General features: G+C 43.2%; 1 protein-coding gene across 1 annotated transcript in view; it reads left to right on the plus strand.

Moving 5' to 3' along the window:
• The first annotated feature begins 1,031 nt into the window (after nucleotides 1-1,031).
• The window catches only part of HAVCR1 (hepatitis A virus cellular receptor 1), a 30,210-nt gene continuing 6,442 nt past the window's right edge, over nucleotides 1,032-24,799 (plus strand). The window contains exons 1-6 of the mRNA XM_050793939.1: nucleotides 1,032-1,128; nucleotides 4,904-5,236; nucleotides 7,941-8,336; nucleotides 11,554-11,661; nucleotides 18,236-18,291; nucleotides 23,258-23,372. Of these exons, the coding sequence (XP_050649896.1) occupies nucleotides 1,083-1,128; nucleotides 4,904-5,236; nucleotides 7,941-8,336; nucleotides 11,554-11,661; nucleotides 18,236-18,291; nucleotides 23,258-23,372 (1,054 nt within the window). The 5' untranslated portion in view covers nucleotides 1,032-1,082. The remainder of the gene's footprint in view (nucleotides 1,129-4,903; nucleotides 5,237-7,940; nucleotides 8,337-11,553; nucleotides 11,662-18,235; nucleotides 18,292-23,257; nucleotides 23,373-24,799) is intronic.

The raw sequence follows: 24,799 nt of genomic DNA on the forward strand, positions 1-24,799 counted from the left end.
ATGGCCACAGTAAGCCAAGACCACTTCCTCATGAACCCTGTCATGAGATGCAAGATACAGAGCACCACTGCCTCCTTGGAAGTTACCGAAATCTCAGACCAGAAGAGGAGTTAATGAAGTACTAGGCGAGCTTACTTACGTTTGCGTGGTTTAATGATTAAGAGCAGAAGTCAACAGCCTGATTTAACGCATGTGGGTGCTTGACACAGAGCCTGCTATATAGTATTCCCCAAAAACCTTAGCTAGTGCTGTTAGTGCCTACGTAGGTTTAGTTTTCGAAGTTCTTGCCGCCGCCCTTTTTGCTTATTATATCAATCCTTGGTGGGAGACAGAGGAAACATTTTTAGTGCTATTTTACAACTGAGGAAATAGAGGTTTGAAGAGAACTCAGGAAGGCTCAGGGTTATCCAGCATTGTGAGTGACAGAGCTTGGATCTGAACGTAAGTCTGCTCCAGACTTCTGTTTCCTGAAGCATTCGCTTGAAATCCCATGGTAAGGAGCTGCAGTCTCAATCACGCTGTCCACGGGCATGAAAGGTTAGGCACAGTGATTCATATTCACTGTCAATTCCTCTTGCTAACGGCAAACTTGGCAATGTCACTGTTAAGGCTGGGGATGAATCGTTGTAGCCACTGAGCAGGAAAAGCCCCACGTCCACCAGAGGCCCAGTTTACTCTGAAAAGCAAGTGCAGCTCCGCCACTGGAAGGCTGGCCTTTGCTCTTGTGCTGCCATTGAGCCACGCTGGTTCTCTGCTTCCACTTTCCTTTTTGTTTGTTCCCCGATCCCCTGTATCAGGACCAGGAGTCAGTTTGGAGCCTATGTGTGGGGAAGAAGCTGGGAAGTCAGGGGCTGTTTCTGTGGACCGCTTTCCTGGTCCTTTGGAAGGCACAGAGCTCTTAGCCGCAGGGAACTAACAGAGCTCGGAAGCTGTTGTATGTGGTCTCTCATTTCCATCAGAGCAGGCTCATAGGAATCATCCAAAGATAAGTTGCAATCTGAGAATTAGGACTTGATCAGATACCATCTGGTGGGGTGTACCAACCAGCCTGTCTGCTCATTTTCCTTCAGGCTGATCCTATAATGCATCCTCAAGTGGTCATCTTAAGCCTCATCCTACATCTGGCAGGTAAGTGAGTAGGTGCCCTGGGCGGGAAGAAGAGAATAGAGGGGGTTTAGAAGCCCAGAGAATGGGGTAGGGGAAGGGGAGGGGATGGTGGTGGTGGATGAAAGTAGATGTTCTTTGTGCACTGTTGTATGGCTATGAATTAACCAGTGAGCAGGACCAGAATAGAGTTTTAGGCCAAAGAAATTGCTTAACTGCTATGAATTACAATATTCATGGCTAAATGAACAAGGCAAGATGCAGCACAGTGTGTCACATGCTGCCATTTGTGTTTAAACAAAAAGGGACTGGTTAGATGTATATGCATAGACACATGTATATAGGAAATAGTGACAGTGGGTACTGCGGGATGGGGGCGGAGTGTGGGAGGTGGAGGGAGGGTTAATCTTTGTTGTATTCTTTTGTGCCATTCGATTTTTTCAGCCACATTCAATTCTTTCTTTCCTTCCTTCCTTCCTTCCTTCCTTCCTTCCTTCCTTCCTTCCTTCCTTCCTTCCTTCCTTCCTTCCTTCCTTCCTTTTCTTTCTCTCTCTCTCTTCATGAGGTCTCACTCTGGAGTGCAGTTGGGGAATCTTTTTTTTTTTTTTGAGACAGAGTCTCACTGTGTTGCCCAGGCTAGAGTGCAGTGGCGTGATCTTGGCTCACTGCAACCTCCGCCCTCTAGGTTCAAGCAATTCTCTCTCAGTCTCCTGAGTAGCTGGGATTACAGGTACCTGCCACCACTCCCAGCTAATTTTTTTGTATTTTTAGTAGAGACAAGCTTTCACCATCTTGACCAAGCTGATCTTGCACTCCTGACCTTGTGATCCACCTGTCTTGGCCTCCCAAAGTGCTGGGATTCCAGGTGTGAGTCACCGCGCCTGGCCTAGTTGGGCAATCTTGATTCACTGCAGCCTCCACCTCCTGGGCTCAAGTGATCCTCCCACCTGAGTCTCCCAAAGTGCTGGGATTATAGGCGTGAGCCATCACACCTGGCCTAAGTATTTTATTTTGAAATAAACACTTTAATTCAAAACATTCTATGAGATAAGGAAAGATTGAAATAGGCATATCCTAAATTTTAAACACAAATTTCTGGAGTGATATGTGCCTTTGGGATTATGGGGGAAAGATAACCTCTCATTATATACTTCTATAACCAAATTGTAATAGCATGCATTGTATGTGTAATCCAAAAAAAAAAAAATGATACTAGTATTAGGCAAAAGTAAATAAGAATTTATTGGCGGCCAGGTGCGGTGGCTCACTCCTGTAATCCCAGCACTTTGGGAGGCTGAGGTGGGAGGATCATGAGGTCAGGAGATCGAGACCATTCTGGCTAACATGGTGAAACCCCACCTCTACTAAAAATACAAAAAATTAGCCGGGCGTGGTGGCGGGCACCTGTAGTCCCAGCTACTCAGGAGGCTGGGCAGGAGAATGGCGTGAACCCAGGAGGTGGAGCTTGCAGTGAGCCGAGATCGCACCACTGCACTCCAGCCTGGGTGACAGAGCGAGACTTCGTCTCAAAAAATAAAAATAAATAAATAAATAAATAACTCAGCACTTTGGGAGGCCGAGGTGGGAGGATCACAGGTTCAGGAGTTCAAGATCAGCTTGGCCAAGATGGTGAAACCTTGTCTCTACTAAAAATACAAAAAATAATTTCTTTTTTTTTTTTTTTTTGAGACGGAGTCTCCCTCTGTTGTCCAGACTGGAGGGCAATGTGCAATGGCATGATCTCACTCACTGCAACCTCTGCCTCCCAGGTTCAAGAGATCCTCCTGCCTCAGCCTCCCGAGTAGCTGGGATTACAGGCACGCACCACCACATCCAGCTACTTTTTTTTTGTATTTTTTTTTTTTTTTCAGTAGAGACAGGGCTTCGCTATGTTGGCCAGGCTGGTCTGGAGCCCCTGACCTGAAGTGATCTGCCCGCCTTGGCCTCCCAAACTGCTGGGATTACAGGCGTAAGCTGCTGTGCCTGGACTAAGTTTTGTATTTTTAGTAGAGACAGGGTTTCACCATGTTGGCCAGGCTGGTCTCGAACTCCTGACCTCCAGTGATCCGCCTGCCGCAACCTTCCAAAGTGCTGGGATTACAGGCATGAGCCACCGTGCCTGGCTGAAAATTAAAATTTGAAATGTAAATGCAAATTAAAAAAAAAAAAAAGATTTATTTTCTCTTTCCTTTTCTTTCTGGACATAAGGTCTTGCTCTGTCATTCAGGCTGGAGTTCAGTAGGGCATTCTTGGCTCACTGCAACCTCGACCTCTCCAGGGCCCAAATGATCTCCCTACTTCAGCCTCCCAAATATCTGGGATAAACTCCTGGGCTCAAGAGATCCTCCCACCTTGGCCTCTCAAAGTGCTGGGATTGCAGGTGTGAGACACTGTGCCCATCAAAAAGCTGTTTTCAACTGATGCAGCAATTGGATCTAGTAGAGCAGACTGGGGACTGGAGTGGGAGGGGGACTTTTCACTGTATGCCCTTTGGTGCTGTTTCATTTTGAAAAGCCACATGCATTTCTTACCTATTGAAAAATCAATGGTAAGCAGATATCTAACAAACACAGGGTGAAATACACACTCGCATTACTTGAATGTTATTTGGTTCAAACCTTTTGGAAAGGATTTTGGCCATATTATGAAAAAATGGAAAATGTTCCTGCACTTTATACTGATAATCTCAGAATTATATCCTATTAAGAAAACTAAATGCAAAAAGTTTTGTGTAGAAAGGTTATGTGAAGTTATTTACACTGGTAAAAATGAGAAACAGCTTGAATATCACACAGTACAATAAAATGTTTTACTTGTAAATATATCCCCTGAGCAATACTGTTGGAGAAGATGCTAAGCCAGGTGCAGCGGTTTATGCCTGTAATCCCAGCAACTCCAGAGGATCACTTGAGGCCAGGAGTTCAAGCATCATAGCAAGACTTTGTTTAAAAAAAAAAAAAAATTAAAAGGATGGTAACATAAAAAAATGCTTGTAATCTCAAATTTAAAAAATTCCAGCTATATCAGCTAACTTGGAAAAAGGGGGAAAAAATTCCAGCTATAATGTCAATTTACAAGGCTGGGCTTGGCAGCTCACGCCTGTGATCCCAGCACTTTGGGAGGCTCAGATGGGCGGATCACTTGAGGTCAGGAGTTCAAGACCAGCCTGGCCAACGTAGTGAAACCCTGTCTCTACTAAAAATACAAAAATTAGCCGGATGTGGTGGCACATGCCTGTAATTCCAGTTACTCGGGAGGCTGATGCATGAGAATTTCTTCAACTCAGGAGGCGGGGGTAGCAGTGAGCCAAGATCTTTGTGCCACTGTACTACAACCTGGGTGACAGAGCAAGACTCTCTCTCTAAAAAATAAACAATTAAAAAATGAATAAAATATTTTTTTAAAGAAAGTAAAACAAGTAAAAAAAAATTCAGAGAAACATTTTTTTTGGGGGGCGTGGGAGGACAGAGTCTGCTCTGTCGCCCAGGCTGGAGTGTAGTGGTGCGAGCTCAGCTTGCTGCAACCTCCGCCTCCCGGGTTCAAGCACTTCCCCCTGCCTCAGCCTCCTGAGTAGCTGGGACTCCACCACCACACCCCGCTAATTTTTGTATTTTTTTTTTTTTTTTTTTTTGTAGAGATCGGGTTTTGCCATGTTGGTTAGGCTGGTCTTGAACTCCTGACCTCGGTTGATCCGCCCGCCTTGGCCTCCCAAAGTTCTTGGATTACAGGCGTGAGCCACCGTGCCCAGCCAAGAAGAAATGTTAAGGCTCATTCTCAGTTTGTCTTTTCTTCATTGCAGATTCTGTAGCTGATTCTGTAAATGTTGATGGAGTGGCAGGTCTACCTATCACACTGCCCTGCCGCTACAACGGAGCTATCACATCCATGTGCTGGAATAGAGGCACATGTTCTGCTTTCTCATGCCCAGATGGCATTGTCTGGACCAATGGAACCCACGTCACCTATCGGAAGGAGACACGCTATAAGCTATTGGGGAACCTTTCACGCAGGGATGTCTCTTTGACTATAGCAAATACAGCTGTGTCTGACAGTGGCATATATTGTTGCCGTGTTCAGCACAGTGGGTGGTTCAATGACATGAAAATCACCATATCATTGAAGATTGGGCCACGTAAGTTTTTCTTTGACATTTCTTGCTAGTTCATTGAATTTTCTGTTTGGTAGTAATTTTCTTTTTTCTTAATAGGGAAAGAGGAGGTTCCTGTAAGTCCTGTTTTAAAATAAACTCTTGTTCTTGGGAAATAGAATAATTTTTGTGTAGATGAAGTTACAAGGCCAAGCATAATTCAAGGTCAGGCTAGAGTCAGCAAACTAGCTCCTAAAACAGTACAATTGTTCCTTGATATCCATGGGAAACTGGTTCCAGGACCCCCTTGATACCAAAATCTGCAGATGCTCAAGTCCCTTATGTAAAATGGTGCAGTATTTGCATGTAAACTATGCACATAGTCCCATATGCTTTAAATCACCTCTAGATTACTTATAACCCCTAATGCAATGTAAATACTATGCAATTGGTTGTTATACTGCATTATTTAGGGAATAATGACCAACAAAAAAGTCCATATTTGTTCAGTACAGCAGACAACATATCCTTCTTTTTCCCCTGTACATTTCCATCCAAAGTCTTGGTTGTATCTACGGATGTAGAACCCACAAATATGGAGGGCCGAATGTACTTCAAACAGAGTAATTGGTCCAAGAAATAGCATTTACTGTTCCGTAGTAAAATACAGTGAATATTTTTATCAAGCTGAATTTATTCACCTTAAAGAACTGTCCTTTTTAATTAATTTATTTATTTTTTGAGACAGAGCCTTGCTGTCGCCCAGGTTGAAGTGCAGTGGCACAATTATGGCTCACTGCAACCCTCTGCCTCCCAGGTTCAAGCAATTCTCCTGCCTCAGCCTCCCGAGTAGCTGGCACTACCACACCCAGCTAATTTTGGTATTTTATATTAGTAGAGATAGGGTTTCACCATGTTGGCCAGGCTGGTCTCGAACTCCTGACCTCAAATGATCCACCTGCCTCAGCCTCCCAAAGTGCTGGGATTATAGGTGTAAGCCACCACACTGGGCCTTTTTTTTTTTTTTTCTTTTTGAGACAGAGTCTCACTCTGTTGCCCAGGTAGCAGGCTGGAGTGCAGTGGTGTGATTGCTACTCACTGCAACCCCCGCCTGCTGGGTTCAAGTGATTCTCCTGCCTCAACCTCCTGAGTATCTGGGACTACAGGGGTGCCTCACCATGCCCGGCTAATTTTTTTTTTTTTTTTTTTTTTTATGGTCTCTGTAAAATTCTTTTTTATTTATTTATTTATTTATTTTATTTATTTATTTTTTATTACTATTATACTTTAAGTTCTAGGGTACATGTGCATAACGTACAGGTTTGTTACATATGTATACTTGTGCCATGTTGCTGTGCTGCACCCATCAATTTTTTTTGTAGAGGTATGGTTTCACTATGTTGCCCAGGTTGGTCTCAAACTTATGGGCTCAAGCGATCCACTTGTCTTGGTCTCCCAAAGGGCTGGGCCTACAGGCGTGAGCCATAGCACCCAGCCTTAGTGCTGATTTTTTGTTTTGTTTTTTTGAGACAGAGTCTTGCTCTGTCGCCCAGGCTGGGGTGCAGTGGCTTCATCTCAGCTCACTGCAACCTCCAGCTCCTGGGTTCAAGCAATTCTCCTGCCTCGGCCTCCTGAGTAGCTGGACTACAGGCGCATGCCACCACGCCCAGCTAATTTTTGTATTTTTAGTAAAGATGGGGTTTCACCATGTTGGCCAGGCTGGTCTCAAACTTCTGACCTCAGGCGTTCTACCCGCCTTGGCTTCCCAAAGCGCTGGGATTACAGGCGTGAGCCACCGCGCCCAGCCATTGCTTTTTCTTAATGAATCTTCTTTCACTAAGGTCTTACAATGATAATAGAACCCAATACCTATGACCTTAATAAGCTATGTCTCTATTTTCGTTTTAAGTAAGAGGAACTTTAATTTGCAGTCTCTTAGCTTTTGGACTTGGATTGTTTCCCTCATAAGGGTGAGCAAGATAAGGTCAATTCTTTTTTTTTTTGAAACAGGGTCTTGCTCTGTTTCTCAGGCTGGAGTGCAGTGGCCCAGTCTCTACTCACTGCAATCTCCACCTCTGGGGTTCAATCAATTATTGTGCTTCAGTCTTTCAAGTAGCTGAGATTACAGGCATGTGTCACCACACTTGGCTATTTTTTGTAGAGTTGTGGTTTCGCCCTGTTGCCCAGACTGGTCTTGAGCTTTAAACTCCTGAGCTGAAGTAGTCCACCCACCTTGGCCCCACAAAGTGCTGGCGTTACAGGCATGAGCCACCACACCCAGCCTCTACAAAAAAAGTTTTTTTTTTTTTTTTTTTTTTTTTTTAATTAGCCAGGTGTGGTGATGCCTGCATGTAGTCCCAGCTACTTGGGAATCTGACACAGGAGGATTGCTTGAGCCTGGGAGTTCAAGGCAGCAGTGAGCTGATCATGCCACTACAGTCCAGCCTGGATGACAGAGTGAGACCCTGACCCCAGAAAAGTGCTTCAGTGCAAATATGAGGCATCTGTTCTTATTTCTGAATATGCATGCACCTTTCAATATATCTTCTCTTCTTTTGGAAGAAGGGTCATGTCTCCAAAGCCCTCTCCTGTCACAGTTTCTAGCTGGGCAATGACCAAGATTGAGAGTTCAGGAAGTTAATTCCACCTTGGGACAGTCTGTCATTGGTGTGCTAGGGTACAGTTCCAGCCTGAGGCTCTTGTTTCTTGTTTGACTCATGCTCATTCTCATGTTGATTTCTGACTCCAGCCAGGGTCACAACTACTCCAATTGTCAGAACTGTTCGAACAAGCACCACTGTTCCAACAACAACGACCCTTCCAACAACAACAACTCTTCCAACGACAACGACCCTTCCAACGACAACAACTCTTCCAACGACAACGACTCTTCCAACCCTTCCAATGACGACTCTTCCAACGACAACGACTCTTCCAATGACAACAACTCTTCCAACGACAACAACTCTTCCAACGACAACAACTCTGCCAACGACAACAACTCTTCCAACGACAACGACCCTTCCAACGACAACGACTCTTCCAATGACAACAACTCTTCCAACGACAACAACTCTGCCAACGACAACAATGGTCTCTACCTTTGTTCCTCCAACGCCATTGCCCATGCAGAACCATGAACCAGGTAAAACAGATGTGTTTGGGAGCCCAAAGACCTTCCAACGAGGAGCTACGAACCATCCAGGGCATTGTATCAAGGTAGAAGGACGGTCTAGAGTGAGAGGTCTTACCTGGGTTTCAATCAGGGTCTCCTCAGGATTTGTGATCCTCCCCAACTCCCAAGTTACATGCATCTTTTGCACCAATAAGCATTTTTGGAGTGAGGGGACCCATTGCTTTTTGTCAGATTCTCAAAGAAATTGATTATTAACCAAAAATAGCTGGACCATTTATTGTAGGACATCTAACAGGGATAGTGTGGATCTGATTCAGCTACGTATGGCTTTATGATGAAAACACAGGGAATGCCAGAGAACCAAAGGTCAGATAAATGAGATTCTGTCCTCATGAAGAGCTCTGAAGAGAGATCATTTAGTCCATTCTGAAAGCAGACCTTGATTTCAAAGAAGTTAACATTTACTGTTTTCTATTTACGAGGCACCATGCTTCATGCATTTTATTGTTAGGATAATTATATTGACTGTAGGTGTGGTTTATAATTGTGAGAACTGAGACAGAATCTAAAAGCTTATTGTTGAAAGTTACACAGATAGAAGCCAGGTGTGGTGGCTCATGACTGTAATTTTAGTCCAGGAGTTCAAAACCAGCCTGGGCAACATAGTGAGACCCTGTCTCTGCATGGTGGTGTATGCCTCTAGTCCCAGCTACTTGGGAGGCTGAGGTGGAGGAATCGCTTGGGGCCAGGAGGTCAAGGCTGCAGTGAGCCATGATGGCACCACTGTACTCTCTAGCCTGGGTAACAGAGTGAAAAAGAAAGAAAAGAGAAAGAAAAAATAAATTTACACAGATACAAAGTTGTTGAGTCAGGTTTTGATTTCTGTTAGCTTGAATTGGGGCCAGTACTTTTAACTACTGGATCATGCCTCCTATTATGAGCACTGAGTTTTATGTTTGGATGAGTTTGCCCTGATCTAACATTTTTACTGAAAAAAAAAAAAAAAAAAAAACAAAAAAACCCTTAAACAACCATGCTGTTTTTTCAGGGCAGTCAATAACTTACACATTTTTACTTCAAAGGTCCTTTAATTTATTTATATACAGTGGAAATTGCGAAAGGTGCGATTTATACTTAGGAAAAAGTAACATTGGATTTAAGGGCTTTAGGGATTTGGAATGTACATGTTTATTTTTTTTTTTTCAGTTCAGGCCATATAGTTGATACTTCAAATTCCCTGTAAATAAGATATTAGATTTAATATAAATGGAGGATAACTTGACTTATAGGTGGGGAAATAGCTTGTCATTCTGAGGACAAGTATAGGTTCAAATCTTCCATTTCCGGGATTTAAAAGATAACTTTTAGTGGAGATTCTCAAAGCCCTCAAAAACCCATTGACCCCTTAGGGTGGCTCTGGATTCTGAGGAGTAACAAATGTCACAACCTCTTAGCTGGAAAAATCTGATGGAACATATTGATTTCCCTTGACTCTCATTGAATTGTGTGTGTATTTAACCAGGAGGGATCTGAAGGATTGGGCTAGTAGCTCAGTTTGGAAGAGAGGGTGTTAGTTAGGTCATAGCTTGGATTTTAGAGCCATAATGTTTGTAAGAAAAACAGTTTTGTTCCAGGCAGTCGACTTTCTCAATGTTGATTTCACTTTTAGCTTGTGTCTGCTAAGGTGGATGGATTAGTGGACTTGTTTTGGAGAACATCCCCAAGTCATTGACTTCATTTAAAGCCAAGATTTGGGAGAAAGTTGCCTTTCTCCTAAGAGTTGGTTTTTATGGCTATAACCTGGAGGATGGTATCAATTGAGCTTTTTCTTATCTGGATAGTTTTCTAAAGAGTTTGCATGAGTTGAACATTACAGTCCAAGAATGAGAGAATCCTGGAGCGAATGGAATGCAGGGACATTTATCTTTGCATCCAATCCGCCCTGCTCAGTGTCCCTAGTACCTGCTCACTGCCTAAAACATCCATGGAACAATTGTATGTATGGTTGTAGGAGCAGCGGAGAAAAGAAAGATGCCATAAAGACCCAAACTTAGGAAAGAAGTTAAGCTGAAGAGGTCTTTTGCATACAACTCAATTGGGTACAGACTGCCCACATGACTCTCCTGTGTTATTCTGGTTTTTGTTCCGAAAGAGAGCCACATCCTCTTACGGGTTTGAGCACTAGAGGAAAACAGGAAAACAGTCGAGAACAGGAGAAAGAGTGATGTTGAAAAGTGAAGTTATGGAGACTGTGGTGGGGAAGGAGAAACAGACCAGTGAGAGGCAATAAGGAAAGCCCAGGTTTTGGAATTCATCCAGTCACCGTCACTAATTGACTCTAAATTTCTGTGGTGCTCTAAGAGAAGGGAATCATGTAAATGCTTTGTAAAGAGGCAAGTGATCAACTTTGCAAATAAGGAAATAAAGGAGAGATTTCAGGAAAGGAAAGGGGATTGTAGCCCTATGCTGGAGAATTCCTAATGGAAGCTTTCCAGTGAGAAGTGGAAGATGAGTCAGAAAACACAGGAAATCACCCTTAAAGGAATGACTAGAATGCAGATGCGGAAGGAGCTGGGGTCAGGGTCTGCCAGGAACCTTACCTTTAGGGTTGCAAATCATTACCAAGGCTGACATTGGGCAATATTGTCAGCTTTTAGAGACCTCAAGGAATTAATATTGTATCTGTTCTGTTAGTTACTGGATGTGTGGATAACTGAACTTCAGTAAGACCAGGAAATCCAGAATGGGGCTGTTTTGAAGGGGTTAGAGCATGTTAGTGCAAATTCCCAACCCCCCCCCCCCCCCCCGTTTTCTGAAAGTGAAATACTTGTATGAATAAAATAAAAGTTTAATTGGGTGTTCTGCATAAAATGCCCTGTTGTTGACTTTGTGTATTTAGAGAGAACCTGGGGGTATAGAAAGTGTGAGATAATCTTATATATTGATAAGACTAGCTAGAACATTATCTAGATCGCATTTCCTTGTGTTAATGAAATAACTAGACAGCAGGGCAATGCCTGAAGGCCATCTTGGAATACATTTCTAAGAGGAGCCGAAAGGTTCAGAAGTGGGTGGGTAGGAGCCCTGCATGCCCACTGTGGAAGGCCAGGAGAAGGGCCCGTGGAAAGGTGATGGTAATTCCTGATTCTAGTTTTGTTCTTTATTTTTCTTGGGGTGCACATTTTCCTCCACAAATGGAACAATTCTTCCATTCTTTTCATTCCAGTAGCCACTTCACCATCTTCACCTCAGCCAGCAGAAACCCACCCTATGACAGTGCTGGGAGCAACAAGGACACAACCCACCAGCTCACCATTGTACTCTTATACAACAGGTAACTGCGTTCTCTTTCCTGAACAGCTGGGATCATTCAAACCTTGATAACCATTGACTTTGTTGAGAGCGCATGCTCTGGAATATGACTGATCTGACTTGAGTGCCAGCACCAGCCACACAGCGGGTCATTTGACTTGTACAAATATCTACCCTTTCTGAATGCTTTGTCATTTGTGTGTGCGGGTTTTTTTTGTTTTTTGTTTTTTTCCCCCTGAGATGGAGTCTCGCATTGTTGCCCAGGCCGAAGTGCAATGGCGCGATCTCGGCTCACTGCAAGCTCCGCCTCCCGGGTTCACGCCATTCTCCTGCCTCAGGCTCCCGAGTAGCTGTAATTTTTTGTATTTTTAGTAGAGACGGGGTTTCACCATGTTAGTCAGGAGAGTCTTGATATCCTGACCTCGTGATCCACCCGCCTCCACGTCCCAAAGTGCTGGGATTACAAGCGTGAGCCACTGCACCCTGCCTTTTTCTTTTTTGTTTTTTTGAGACTGAGTCTCGCTCTGTCGCCCAGACGGGAGTGCAGTGGCGCCATCTCGGTTCACTGCAACCTCCGCCTCCTGAGTTCAACCCATTCTCCTGCCTCAGCCTCCGGAGTAGCTGGGATTACAGGTGTGCACCACCATGCCCGGCTAATTTTGTATTTTCAGGAGAGAGGGGGTTTCACCATGTTGACCAGGCTGGTCTCAAACTCCCCAGCTCAAGAAACCCGCCTGCCTTGTCCTCCTAAAGTGCTGGTATTATAGGCATGAGCCACCGTGCCCAGCTGTTTTGTCATTTGTAAAAAGGATGTAATACCATGATCTTGTAGAATGCTTGTGAGAATCAAATGGGATGAAAGATTTGGGACATAGTTACAGGGAATAAGTGATAAATCTAATAGCAGCTATTATTATTATTCCTTAGAACATCAAGAATCCAAATGCCTGACTGGCACAGGCAGCTTATGTGATTTGGAAACATCCACAGGCATATTACTTTGTTTTTAGAAATCAGATCAACCAGTCTTGAATCCGAATATATTATTTTGACTTGATTCCTTGGGCCAGGGTCTTAAAACAATTAGATCCAGCCCTCTGGTGTTTAGCTCAAACACCAGACCCTATGCTTCTGACAAGTCCCAGACCAGGAGGCTTCCACTGACTCATCAGATTTATATTTACACGAGCATTCTCAGATGGTGCTATGATTTCAAAGTTTGTGTCCTCGCTATTAAGGGAAAACTCCCAAACTGGGTTTTCTCTCTGTTCTCACACCACCTCAATGACAATCATCAACTCAGATGAAGACTTCTGTGACTGAATGTGGGGAGTTTTTTCCCCAAACACCAAGCAGTGGACACCAGCTGTGTGTTCAATTCAATTCTCACACTATCTACCCGGAGAGAAGGTCAGATCCCACAGGTTAGGGGCTCAGTCCCCAAGACTGCCCCTCCGACCCCCACCACCCCCACCAGTTACAAGTTCGGGCCTCTGAAACTTCTGACCTCGTTTCAAGTTGGGGTTCCCACAACCCTGTCTTTGGGTTCTTTTTTTTTTTTTTTTGAGACGGAGTCTCGCTCTGTCGCCCAGCGCAGGCTGGAGTGCAGTGGCGCGATCTCGGCTCACTGCAAGCTCCGCCTCCCAGGTTCACGCCATTCTCCTGCCTCAGCCTCCCGAGTAGCTGGGACTACAGGCGCCCACAACCGCGCCCGGCTAATTTTTTGTATTTTTTTAGTAGAGACGGGGTTTCACCGTGGTCTCCATCTCCTGACCTTGTGATCCGCCCGCCTCGGCCTCCCAAAGTGCTGGGATTACAGGCGTGAGCCACCGCGCCCGGCCGGTCTTTGGGTTCTATTAATTTCCTGGAGTGGCTTCCAGAACTCAGGGAAACACTTACATTTACCAGATTATTGTAAAGGATATTGCAAAGGATACAGATGATGAGATGCACAGGACGAGGTATATGGGAAAGGGTTCCATGCCCTTCCTTGGGAACTCTATCTTCTAGTAACCTCCAAGTGTTTAGCTATCTGGAAGCTCTCCAAACCTAGTCTTCTTTTATCTTTCTTTTTTTCGAGACGGAGTCTTGCTCTGTCATCACCCAGGCTGGAGTGCAGTGATACGATCTCAGCTCACTGCAACCTCTGCTCCCAAGTTCAAGAGATTCTCCTGCTTCAGCCTTCCAAGTAGCTGGTATTACAGACATGCACCATCACACCTGGCTAATTTTGTATTTTTAGTAGAGATGGGGTTTCATCATGTTGTCTAGGCTGGTCTTGAACTCCTGACCTCAGGTGATCCGCCCACCTCAGCCTCCCAAAGTGCTGAGATTACAGGTGTGAACCACCACACCCAGCCCTTTTGGGTTTTTATGGAACTTCAAGACATCAACATTCCATCCCCCAGGGGCACAGGGAAGGACTCTCTCTGGGAAGTGTCTTATGATCCACAATCAGAAAGGCAGGGGAAATTAAAGTTGTGCCTTCTCAGGTGAAAGGAGAGCAGGAGAGAGTCAAAGATTGTTTCCTAAGGTCAAACATACTTATTATAACAGAAGACTATAATTAGGGATATGGGAGTTATGAGCCGGGAACCGTGCACGGACATCTATTTATCTATATATAATCTCATGACACCACACCCCTAAATTCGTGTTGATAGCTAATTCCCAATGCAAGTCTTAAGAACTGGGGCCTTCGGAGCATGATTAGGTCATGAGAGCCCTGCCTTCATGAATGGAATCAATGCTCTTATAAAAAGCCGAAGGTACATTTTCTTGATGGTAGAGAAACAATAAATTAATTAATTAAACAAAAGGAGGCCCAGGGGAGCTTGTTTGCTCCTTCCCCCATATGAGAACAAATAGAAGACACTGTCTACAGGGAAGAGGACCCTCACTAGATTGAGTAATCAGCCTGTGACTTAATCTTGGACTACCCAGCCTCCAGAACTGTAAGCAATACATTTCTGTTTAAATTACCCAATCTAAGCTATCTTATCATAGCAGCCTGAACAGACTCAGACAGATGGGTTGAGGACACCCAGACCAACATCAAAGAGGTATGCCCCTCTGAGATCCTGCTACTCTGCTCCAAGCAATCCTTACTATTCTTCCAAGTCTGAACAGGCCTCTTAGAGTCTCTGCTCCTTGGAAATGTAGAATTGACCTGTCTTTCCCTGTAATGGAGAAAGGTGATGCTGAAACCTGTCATCTTTCCCAGCTAACTCTCCTTGTTCCCCTTAGTGGTAAGTTCTGGGAGTGCCCTGTGCTGAGTGCCTCTGTGATGCTGAGCTGGCTCTGTGTCCTTGTGTGGCATCCAAGCAAGGTCATGCCTTGCAGGTCTCCTTGTGTGTATGACTCATTGTACTCAGCAGTTGCCAATCTGTAGGCAGCTGCTCCCCAGCCTGCATGGCCTACCTTTTTTTGCCAATCATTCCTGGTAGCTGGTTAATTTAAAATGGACCTGCAGTGTGATTCACATAGGGACTCATTCAGTTGGGATTAGATAATGGTGACATTGCATTTTGAAAGTGTAATCCTTAGCGCAAACTGTTTCCAGGCACAAAAACAAAATGAAAACAGATAAAAACACAAGGTAACAGCAGTAGGAGCAACTGCACCCCACTCTTTGAGAGTGTAAGGAGGTAGAAAGTAGGAGTGGGGAATCATTCTCTGAAATACCATGTCAGCGAAACCTGGTCAAGATAGAGTTTTCCAGGGTGGAACAGACAGTGGAGCAGCTGTATCCCCAGGATTTGTGTGGCTGCTGCCATTTTGGCCGTGTATCCAAGGCTCATGGGCCAAGTTCTTACTGTGCCTAAGTTGGCCTTCAGTTGCCTAAAGCCTCATGGAAGCAAGGAATATTAGGTCTGGAAAGGATTGGAGCTGTCATATGGCCCACTACCCACCTTTGACAGATGGATGTGCCAGGAAATGGATATATTATCTTGTTTAATTCTTTCAAGGCAGGCCATATTTAATGCTATTGCCAGATTGAGGAGGCCCTATAAATCTGCTCTGGAGACACACAACTCCCATTGCAGCTACGAGTTACTAGTTTTGTGCCCACAGGAAAATTGTTGAATATTCCTCTTTGGATGATTAGAGAGTATATGATATTTGGAAATTGCATTGCATAATATCTATCCCTCTCCTCTTCCCACTCCTCTTCCCCATTATATAATAATAATAGCTTAGTGCCAACCACTTTACATGCATCATCTAATTTAATTGTAACAACTTGATGGGCTGTGTACTATTAATAGGTTGTAGTTCATGCGTACTCTAGCTAGAAATATATATATAGTAGTTTTCCCCTTATCTGCAGTTTTGCTTTTCTGTAACAGTCAACCATGTTCCTAAAATACTAAGATATTTTGAGAGAGACTAAATTCCCATAGATTTTATTACAATTTATTTCTATAATTGTTCTATTATATTATTTATTTGTTGTTAATCTCTTTCTGTGCCTAATTTGTAAATTGAACTTTATCATAGGTATGTATATATAGGAAAAACAGGGTATCTGTAGGGTTTGGTACTATTCTTGGTTTCATGCATCTACTTGAGGGTCTTGGAACATATGCCCTGTGGGTAAGGGGGCACTACTGTATACACACATACACACACATCCCTTTATATACCTATACATACATACATACATACATACCTGTGTGTATGAAAAGGACTTTGAGTATCAAAGTTACATTGCTAACAGACATTGTCAGTATTGAACTCAAATTTTATCTGACTCCAGTCCATGCTGTTTTTCTGCATCACCCCATCCTCTTCCTGAAACTGTTACTTAAGGTCATAATACCTGTCACAAACAAAGCTGAGATTCTATATATTGCATAAACCTACATCTGTCTCTCTTTCCCTTTCCTTTCGTTTCCTTTCCTTTCCTTTCGTTTCCTTTCCTTTCCTTTCGTTTCCTTTCCTTTCCTTCCTTCTTTCTTTCTCAGTCTCGCTCTGTTGCCCAGGCTGGAGTGCAGTGGCATAATCTTGGCTCACTGCAATCTCCACCCCCTGAGTTCAAGCAATTCTTGTGTCTCAGCCTCCCAAGTAGCTGGAATTACAGACATGCACCATCACGCTGGCTACTTTTTTATATTTTTAGTAGAGATGGGGTTTCACATGTTGGCCAGGCTGGTCTTGAACTCCTGACCTCAAGTGATCTGCCTGCCTCAGCCTCCCTAAGTGCAGGGATTACAGACCTCAGCCACTGAGCCTGGCCTTGCCTTTGGCTTCCTAGGAAGCCTCAGAAACAGTAAAATGTAAACACAGTAATGTAAATTTTGGGGAGATATTAGTCCAAGTTTATTCATGTATAACTATAGCATTGTCACCAGTTACAGAATTTCATAGACCTAAGTATTTCCATTTGATGGAAGTGCGATGTGTGTGTAGGTTATCAGCAGAGGCTCTTGTCACTTAACTAGAAATCATCATTTAACCATTTCCTGTGTGTTTCTTCATCCATAAAAATGCGATTAAGGAACTAACTGGCTGGTAGAATGTAAAGTGTTCTCTACATGGTATATGCTCAGTAAGAAGACAGTTCTGAATTTGACCTATAGTTGTCTAGGAAGGCCAACAGAATATACTCTTTTTCTGGGACAGGGTCTCACTCTGTTGCCCAGCGTGGAGTGCAGTGGTGCCATCTCGGCTCACTGAAACCTCTGCCTCCGAGATTCAGGGATTCTCCTACCTCAGCCATCTGAGTAGCTGGGTCTACAGGCATGTGCCACCATGCCTGGCTAAGTTTTTGTATTTTTTGGTAGAGATGGGGTTTCACCATGTTGGCCAGGCTGGTCTTGATCTCCTGACCTCAAGTGATCTGCCTGCCTTGGACTCCCAAAGGACTTGGGTTTATAGGCATGAGCCACCCGTGCCTGGCTGAGAATACACTGTCTATTACAAAGCAGATATTTTAAAACATGTTGAAATTTTTAAAGGTTCAATTCTAAGAGAAATGTATCTTATACATTACATAAAATCTTAATCCTCATATGGCCTAATATGCATTGATCTGGTGGCTGATATATTTTTGAAAGCACTTCTAGATCAAAGCATAAGCACATTGGCAATAGCACAAGAGTTATATGCCACCTGTTTTTGATATTATGGCATATTTTACTCATTCTGAACATAAAACCAATATGACATCCATTCTGATGAGGGTGGTTCTGGTTTTGGATGTACATGCCTCTGACCATTCACTTACAGCTGTTTAGATAGCATAAAAGTATTGATTGCCTTTAAATGGCATTCTTAACCTGGTTCCATAAATGGGCTTCTGTGATTACCCTAAAATAGTAGATACAATTCGTGTACACATGCATTATTTTTTTAATTAAAAAAAAAGAGTCAATTTTCGAAAAGCCTGTGACAGAAAAGTTAAGAAATACAACTTTCCAGGAGAAATTAATACAACATTAATAACTTGGTATGACTCTTGCAATGCCTGTAGCATTTGATCATATTATCATTCAACTTTTCATCACCAGAAGGCAATGTGAATATATTTAGTGTCTGCAGTGCAAATTCAATATTTTTTGTAATTCTAATTAAATTTCCTTCTTGTTGAGTAGATGGGAGTGACACCGTGACAGAGTCTTCAGATGGCCTTTGGAATAACAATCAAACTGTAAGCATATTTGCCCCATTTGATTAGCCAGATTCAGTTGTATATCTCCCTGGAAGCAAGTTACATTTAAAGATTATTTCTGTAAGACTAACCCACATATTTTTTTTTCTTATTAAAAAAAGACGAAGAAAATCATTTGACTCTTAAATAGGAGGCTTTAATTTGAAAAGTTCATTTAGGCGACCCAGTTTGTTAGGGATGCCCAAAGAGCCATATGTTACTGAATAGCGTACTTAGATACATAGTACATACACTTTCTGCTGGGCAAAAATAGGGGAAGAAAGAATTTTTTGAGACAGAGCATCACTGTCTCCTAGGCTGGAGTGCAGTGACGTGATCTGGGCTCACTGCAACTCCGCCTCCTGGGTTCAAGCAATTCTCCTGCCTTGGCCTCCGGAGTAGCTGGGACTACAGGCGCACACCACCATGCCCGGCTAATTTTTGTATTTTTAGTAGAGATGGGGTTCCACCATGCTGGCCAGGCTGTTCTCAAACTCCTGACCTCAGGCAATCTACCTATCTCGGCCTCCCAAAGTGCTGGAATTACAGGCATGAGCCACCATGCCGGGCCCGAATGAGCTAATTTAAGGAGAACAAGTTAAGATAACACACCAAGGAGGAATTCAGTTATCAATAGGGAAACAGCATGCTTTGATGGGGTGGAGTAGAGGCCACCCCAAACAAAAGTAAAATGTAAGTGAAACTAACATGTTTATTCACTAATATATTTCCCCTACCTAATGACTGTTTTATGTAGAAATTTTAAAACTTCTATTGATTTTTTTCTATACAAAAATCTCCCCATGGGATGACTTTTTTTTTTTTTTCTTTCTTTCTTTTTTTTTTTTTTTTAGACAGAGTCTTGCTCTGTCACCCAGGCTGGAGTGCACTAGCGCCATCCCAGCTCACTGCAACCTCCTCCTCTTGGGGGCAAGTGATTCTCCTGCCTCAGCCTTCCAAGTAGCTGGGATTACAGGCGCCCACCATCATATCTGGCTAATTTTTGTGTTTTTGGTAGAGATGAGGTTTCGCCATGTTGACCAGGCTGGTCTTGAACTTCTGATCTCAAGTGATCCTCCCGCCTCGGCCTCCCACAAGTGCTGGGATTACAGGCGTGAGCCACCATGCCCGGCCCAGGATGACATTTTAAGATAACAAAGTTCTAAATAATAACTTTGATTCTGTAAAATGTTCCCATACTTTTTTTCTCAGTGAACTTGAGAAAAATTTAAGGGATCTAGTCTTATGACGCTCATCAATGTCTTCTGCATCCATGTAAGTTAGATTTATTAATGAGATCTTTTCTTTTGGCTCCTGTAAGAAACAACCTGCCTTTTAATTGGTGCAAGTAACTTTTTGAAGCAACAAACAAAAAAAGCCTGAGGTTATGAGAATAATCCTTCTGAGGTTTTTTTTTTTTGAGACAAGGTTTCACTTTCATCACCCAAGCTGGAGTGCAGTTTCTCAGTCTCAGCTTACTGCAACCTCCACCTCCCATGTTCAAGTGATTGTTGTGCCTCAGCCTCCCAAGTAGCTTGGGTTACAGGCACGCACCACCACACCCAACTAATTTTTGTATTTTTAGTAGAGATGGGGTTTCACCATATTGGCCAGGCTGGTCTCAAACTCCTGACCTCAATTGATCTGCCTGCCTCGGCCTCCCAAAGTGCCGGGATTACAGGCATGAGCCACCGCACCTGGCCCGAGAATAATCTTTCCGAAAGCCAGTTGTAAGAAATGACAGCATGGTCATTGTATAAAAAATTCAAAATGATCAAAGCGGGGCTATTTAGTGTAGAGCCAAATGACCTTATGCTATATACCTTAGTGACATTGTGAATGCCACTACATAGGAGTAACATTTAAAAATTTAGCAACTTGTATGGCATGCACTGACTGATCCGACATACTGGCGAAATATCAGAACTGCCACGATGTACATGTTTAATGTGTTGACATATGGCTAGACTTGTGCTGGATTTAAAAAACCCCTCAGAATAGTGGGGTTATTCTTGGTCTCAGTTACCTACAGAATAGGTCTGTTTAGAAGCAAGGGAAAACAATTGAGAGGCAGGTTCAAGGTTGGCAGTAGCAGAAACTTGGGCTTTCTGTGCCTTGACTGAAGATGTCAAGATGTCATCTCCCAGGTATCTTGAACACGCAGAATACATTTTGACCCAGTCGGTCATCTTCCTGGGCTCTATCTTAAGGAAAAAATTGAACTAATATATAAAAATGTATGAGGAGAATGTTCATTGTTAATATTTATAATCATGAAAATATTATAAACAACCTAAATGTTTAATAGTAAGAGATTACTTAGTTAAGCACGTCCATGTATTGGCATAAAGAATGTAGTCATTGGCAGGGCACGGTGACTCACACCTGTAATTCCAGCACTTTGGGAGGCTGAGGCAGGTGGATCACCTGAGGTCAGGAGTTCCAGACCAGCCTGACCAACATGGTGAAACCTCATCTCTACTAAAAATAGAAAAATTAGCTGGGTGTGGTGGCAGGCGCCTGTAATCCCAGCTACTTGGGAGGCTGAGGCAGGAGAATCACTTCAACCCCAGAGGTGGAGATGGCAGTGAGCCGAGATCGCACCACTGCACTCCAGCCTGGGCGACAGAGCATAAGAACGTAGTCATTGCAGTGCATTTACTGACATAGGTTATAGCATGTTATAATATGTTGGTTATAACACATTATTAAATGAAAGAAGCAACTTTTAAAATAGGATACAATTATGATATACTAATTCATATAGAATATAGTAATTATTTCTGTTAAGAAAAAATCCTAGAAGGATAAAATTCTAGAAAAGTATATAAAGCAAAATGGCAAAACTGCTCATTTCTGGATGTTAAAGTTATGGTTTATTTATTTATTCGAGACAGAGTCTCACTCCATTGCCCAGGCTGGAGTGCAGTGGCACGATCACAGCTCAATGCAGACTCATCCTCCCAGGCTCAAGTGATCCTCCCACCCCAAGCCTCCCAAGTAGCTGGGACCACAGGCACGCATCACCACGCCTGGCTAATTTTATTTTTTTCTGGAGACAGGGGCTCACCAAACTGGTCTCAAACTCCTGGGCTCAGGCTATCTTCCTGCCTTAGCCTCCCAAAGTGCTGGGATTATGGGTGTGAGCCACTGTCCCTGACCTGGTTATGGTTTTCTTAGTTTTCTTTTTTTATGCTTAGCTGTACATTCTAAAATGAGCATGCAGTATTTGTGTATTGTAATTAAAAACTGAAAGCAAATCCTGCCTCCTGAAACCCCATTCTCCATCTACCCACATTACATTTCCCTCCCACCCCATAGGTAAAGTAATAACAACGCAGTTTTGTACTCCCAGACACTGGCTATGCCACTTCTTAGCAAGCATGGCTCAAATGCTGTTACTCCACTATATTCATAGTGTTTACCAGGAAGTACCTAAAAGTACCCTTGCAAAGAACCCTATTGAATCTACTGTTGCTAGATATAGAAATAGGTCCAGAGAGGCTAAACAGCTTGTCCATGGGCACATAGTGACTGACTAGAGGACCTGGGATTCTTTTTGTTGTTGTTGTTGAGACGGAGTCTCGCTCTGTCGCCCAGGCTGGAGTACAGTGGCCGTCTTGGCTCACTGCAAGCTCTGCTTCCCAGGTTCACGCCATTCTCCTGCCTCAGCTGCCCAAGTAGCTGGGACTACAGGTGCCCGCCACCATGCCCAGCTAATTTTTTATATTTTTAGTAGAGACGGGGTTTCACCATGTTAGCTAGGATGGTCTCGATCTCCTGACCTTGTGATCCACCTGCCTCGGCCTCCCAAAGTGCTGGGATTACAGGCGTGAGCCACAGTGCCTGGTCAAGACCTGGGATTCTAACTCCAGAGATTAAGCTTTTATAAATGAGAAGACTTGGCCTTCACTCAGATTCTCCCCTTTCCTTCTATTAAAATACCTACCCGGTGGACTCTCTTTAGGATTAGAACTAAGCCATGAAAGGGGGACTAGCATGACGCCTGGCACATTTCAGGCCTATTCCAGGAGGTAATGATCTCTTGTGATAGGCACCAGAAGACTTAGACAATTCTACATTTCTGCATGATCGTATAGCATTGAATTGTTAATCATAGCCATGTCTGCGTGCACCTACTCTCAAATCTATTTATATAGATAGAGACAGAATCTTCAATTACAGGTAAAAAGACAAGTAAGGACTATAATCAAGGACAAAATTCAATAACTGAGCACATTAAGATAACATCACATCAAGTCAATTTATATAAACAAAATTTTCTTTTTCTTTTTTCTTTTTTTTTGAGATGGAGTCTCACTCTGTTGCCCAGGCTGGAGTGCAGTGGCGAAATCTTGGCTCACTGCAACCTCTGCCTCCTGGGTTCAAGCAATTTTTCCTGCCTCAGCCTCCCAAGTAGCTGGGATTACAGGCATGCACCACCACGCCCAGCTAATTTTTGTATTTTTAGTAGAGATGGGGTTTCACCATGTTGCCCAGGCTGGTCTCGAACACCTGACCTCAGGTGATCCACCTGCCTGGGCTCCCAAAGTGCTGGGATTACAGACATGAGCCACCACGCCCAACATTTTTTCTTTTAAATATCACAAGAGGATGTATTTATGGATATAACCTATTGACTTTCAAAACAGTAAATTAAAAAATTTACATACAAACCCATTTTAAGCATACAGTTTTAGTTTTGACAAATGTGTGCACCTATGTAAATACGACCTCAAGCAAGCTAGAAAACACCCCCATCATTGTAAAATATGTTTTGAATTTCAAATTGTCCTAGATTTTCACCATAGGGTTATAAACTCAGATCATTTGGTCTTACCCTTATGTTCCAGAAGTCCCCAAGCACCAATACAGGTAAATACGGCTGGGTAAGTGATTCTGGGAAACGTTTTCTCTTCATAACTTTCTGACAAGATGCTTTTTTGATCTGTTGTTGTTTCCTTAGCAATTGTCCCCAGAACATAGTCCACAGATGGTCAACACCACTGAAGGAATCTATGCTGGAGTCTGTATTTCTGTCTTGGTGCTTCTTGCTGTTTTGGGTGTCGTCATTGCCAAAAGTAAGTCATTTCAAGATTGTTCCTAAGGGACTAGAGCAAGGGATGTACAGCCAATTTGCCTGGGTTCACTAGTTTCATAAGCCACGTGATTTTGATTTCACACGACTTCCCTTTGTCCCCAAATCCTCATTTGTAAAAGGCACATGGTAATACCATCTACCTCAAGGGGGAAGGGAAATGAAGTTTAAATGCATTAGGACCAACAAAGCACTAAGAATGGGAGGTCGTATGCCTGTAATCCTAGCTACTTGGGAGGCTGAGTGAGGCAGGAGGATTGGTTGAGCCCAGGAGTTCAAGACTAGCCTGGGCAACATGGTGGGACCCCATCTCGTTAAAAAAAATGAAAAAAAAAAAAAAAAAAAACAACAAAAAACACCACCAGCCAGGACCAGTGGCTCATGTCTGTAATCCCAGCATTTTGGGAGGCTGAGGCAGGAGGATTGCTTGAGCCCAGGAGTTCAAAACCAGCCTGGACAACAGAGTGAGACATTGTCTCTAAAATAAAAGGAAAAGAACAAGAAGAAAAAGCACTGAGAATGGTTCCTGGCACATGACAAGGGCACAGCAATCTTAAACTGTAATCATAGTTAGAAAGATCCTTTTGCCATAAATCTTTATAAATCTCATGGAACTTACATTCTAGTGGAGTTTTCACTTAAAACCACTATTTTTTTAAAACTTATTATTTTTCAATTATTATTCCCCTATGGAAAAAATTTAATTCTATAAGAATTTTTTTGAGACAGAGTTTTTCTTGTCTCACAGGCTGTAGTGCAACGGCACGATCTTGGCTCACTGCAACCTCCACCTCCTGCCTCTGCCTTCCAAGTAGTTGGGACTACAGGCGCCTGCCACCACGCCTGGCTAATTTTTTGTATTTTTTAGTAGAGACGGGGTTTCACTGTGTTAGTCACGATGGTCTCAATCTCCTGACCTCGTGATCCACCCACATTGGCCTCCCAAAGTGCTGTGATTACAGGCGTGAGTCACGGCGCCCGGCCGAATTTTTGTATTTTTAATAGAGACGGGGTTTTGCCATGTTGGCTAGGCTGGTCTCAAACTCTGACCTCAGGTGATCTGCATGCCTCGGCCTCCCAAAGTGCTAGGATTACAGGCATGAGTCACAATGCCAGGCCAAGAAAAATTAAATACAGATGTTCCTCAGTACCATTGGGGGATTGGTTCCAGAGCTCCTCGATTCCAAAATCTGCAGATGCTCAAGTCCCTTATAAAATGGTGTAGTATTTGCACATAGCCTACTCACTTCCTCCAGTATACTTTAAATCTTTTCTAGATTACTTAGAACACCTAATAAACAAGGTAAATGTCAGGTAAATAGTTGTTATATTGTATTGTTTTTATCTGTATTATTATTGTTGTGTATTATTTTTATTTTTTTATTTTTATTTTTTTTAATTTTCAATTTG

Source organism: Macaca thibetana, chromosome 6, assembly GCF_024542745.1.
Source record: "Macaca thibetana thibetana isolate TM-01 chromosome 6, ASM2454274v1, whole genome shotgun sequence".
Classification (NCBI taxonomy): Eukaryota; Metazoa; Chordata; class Mammalia; order Primates; family Cercopithecidae; genus Macaca; species Macaca thibetana.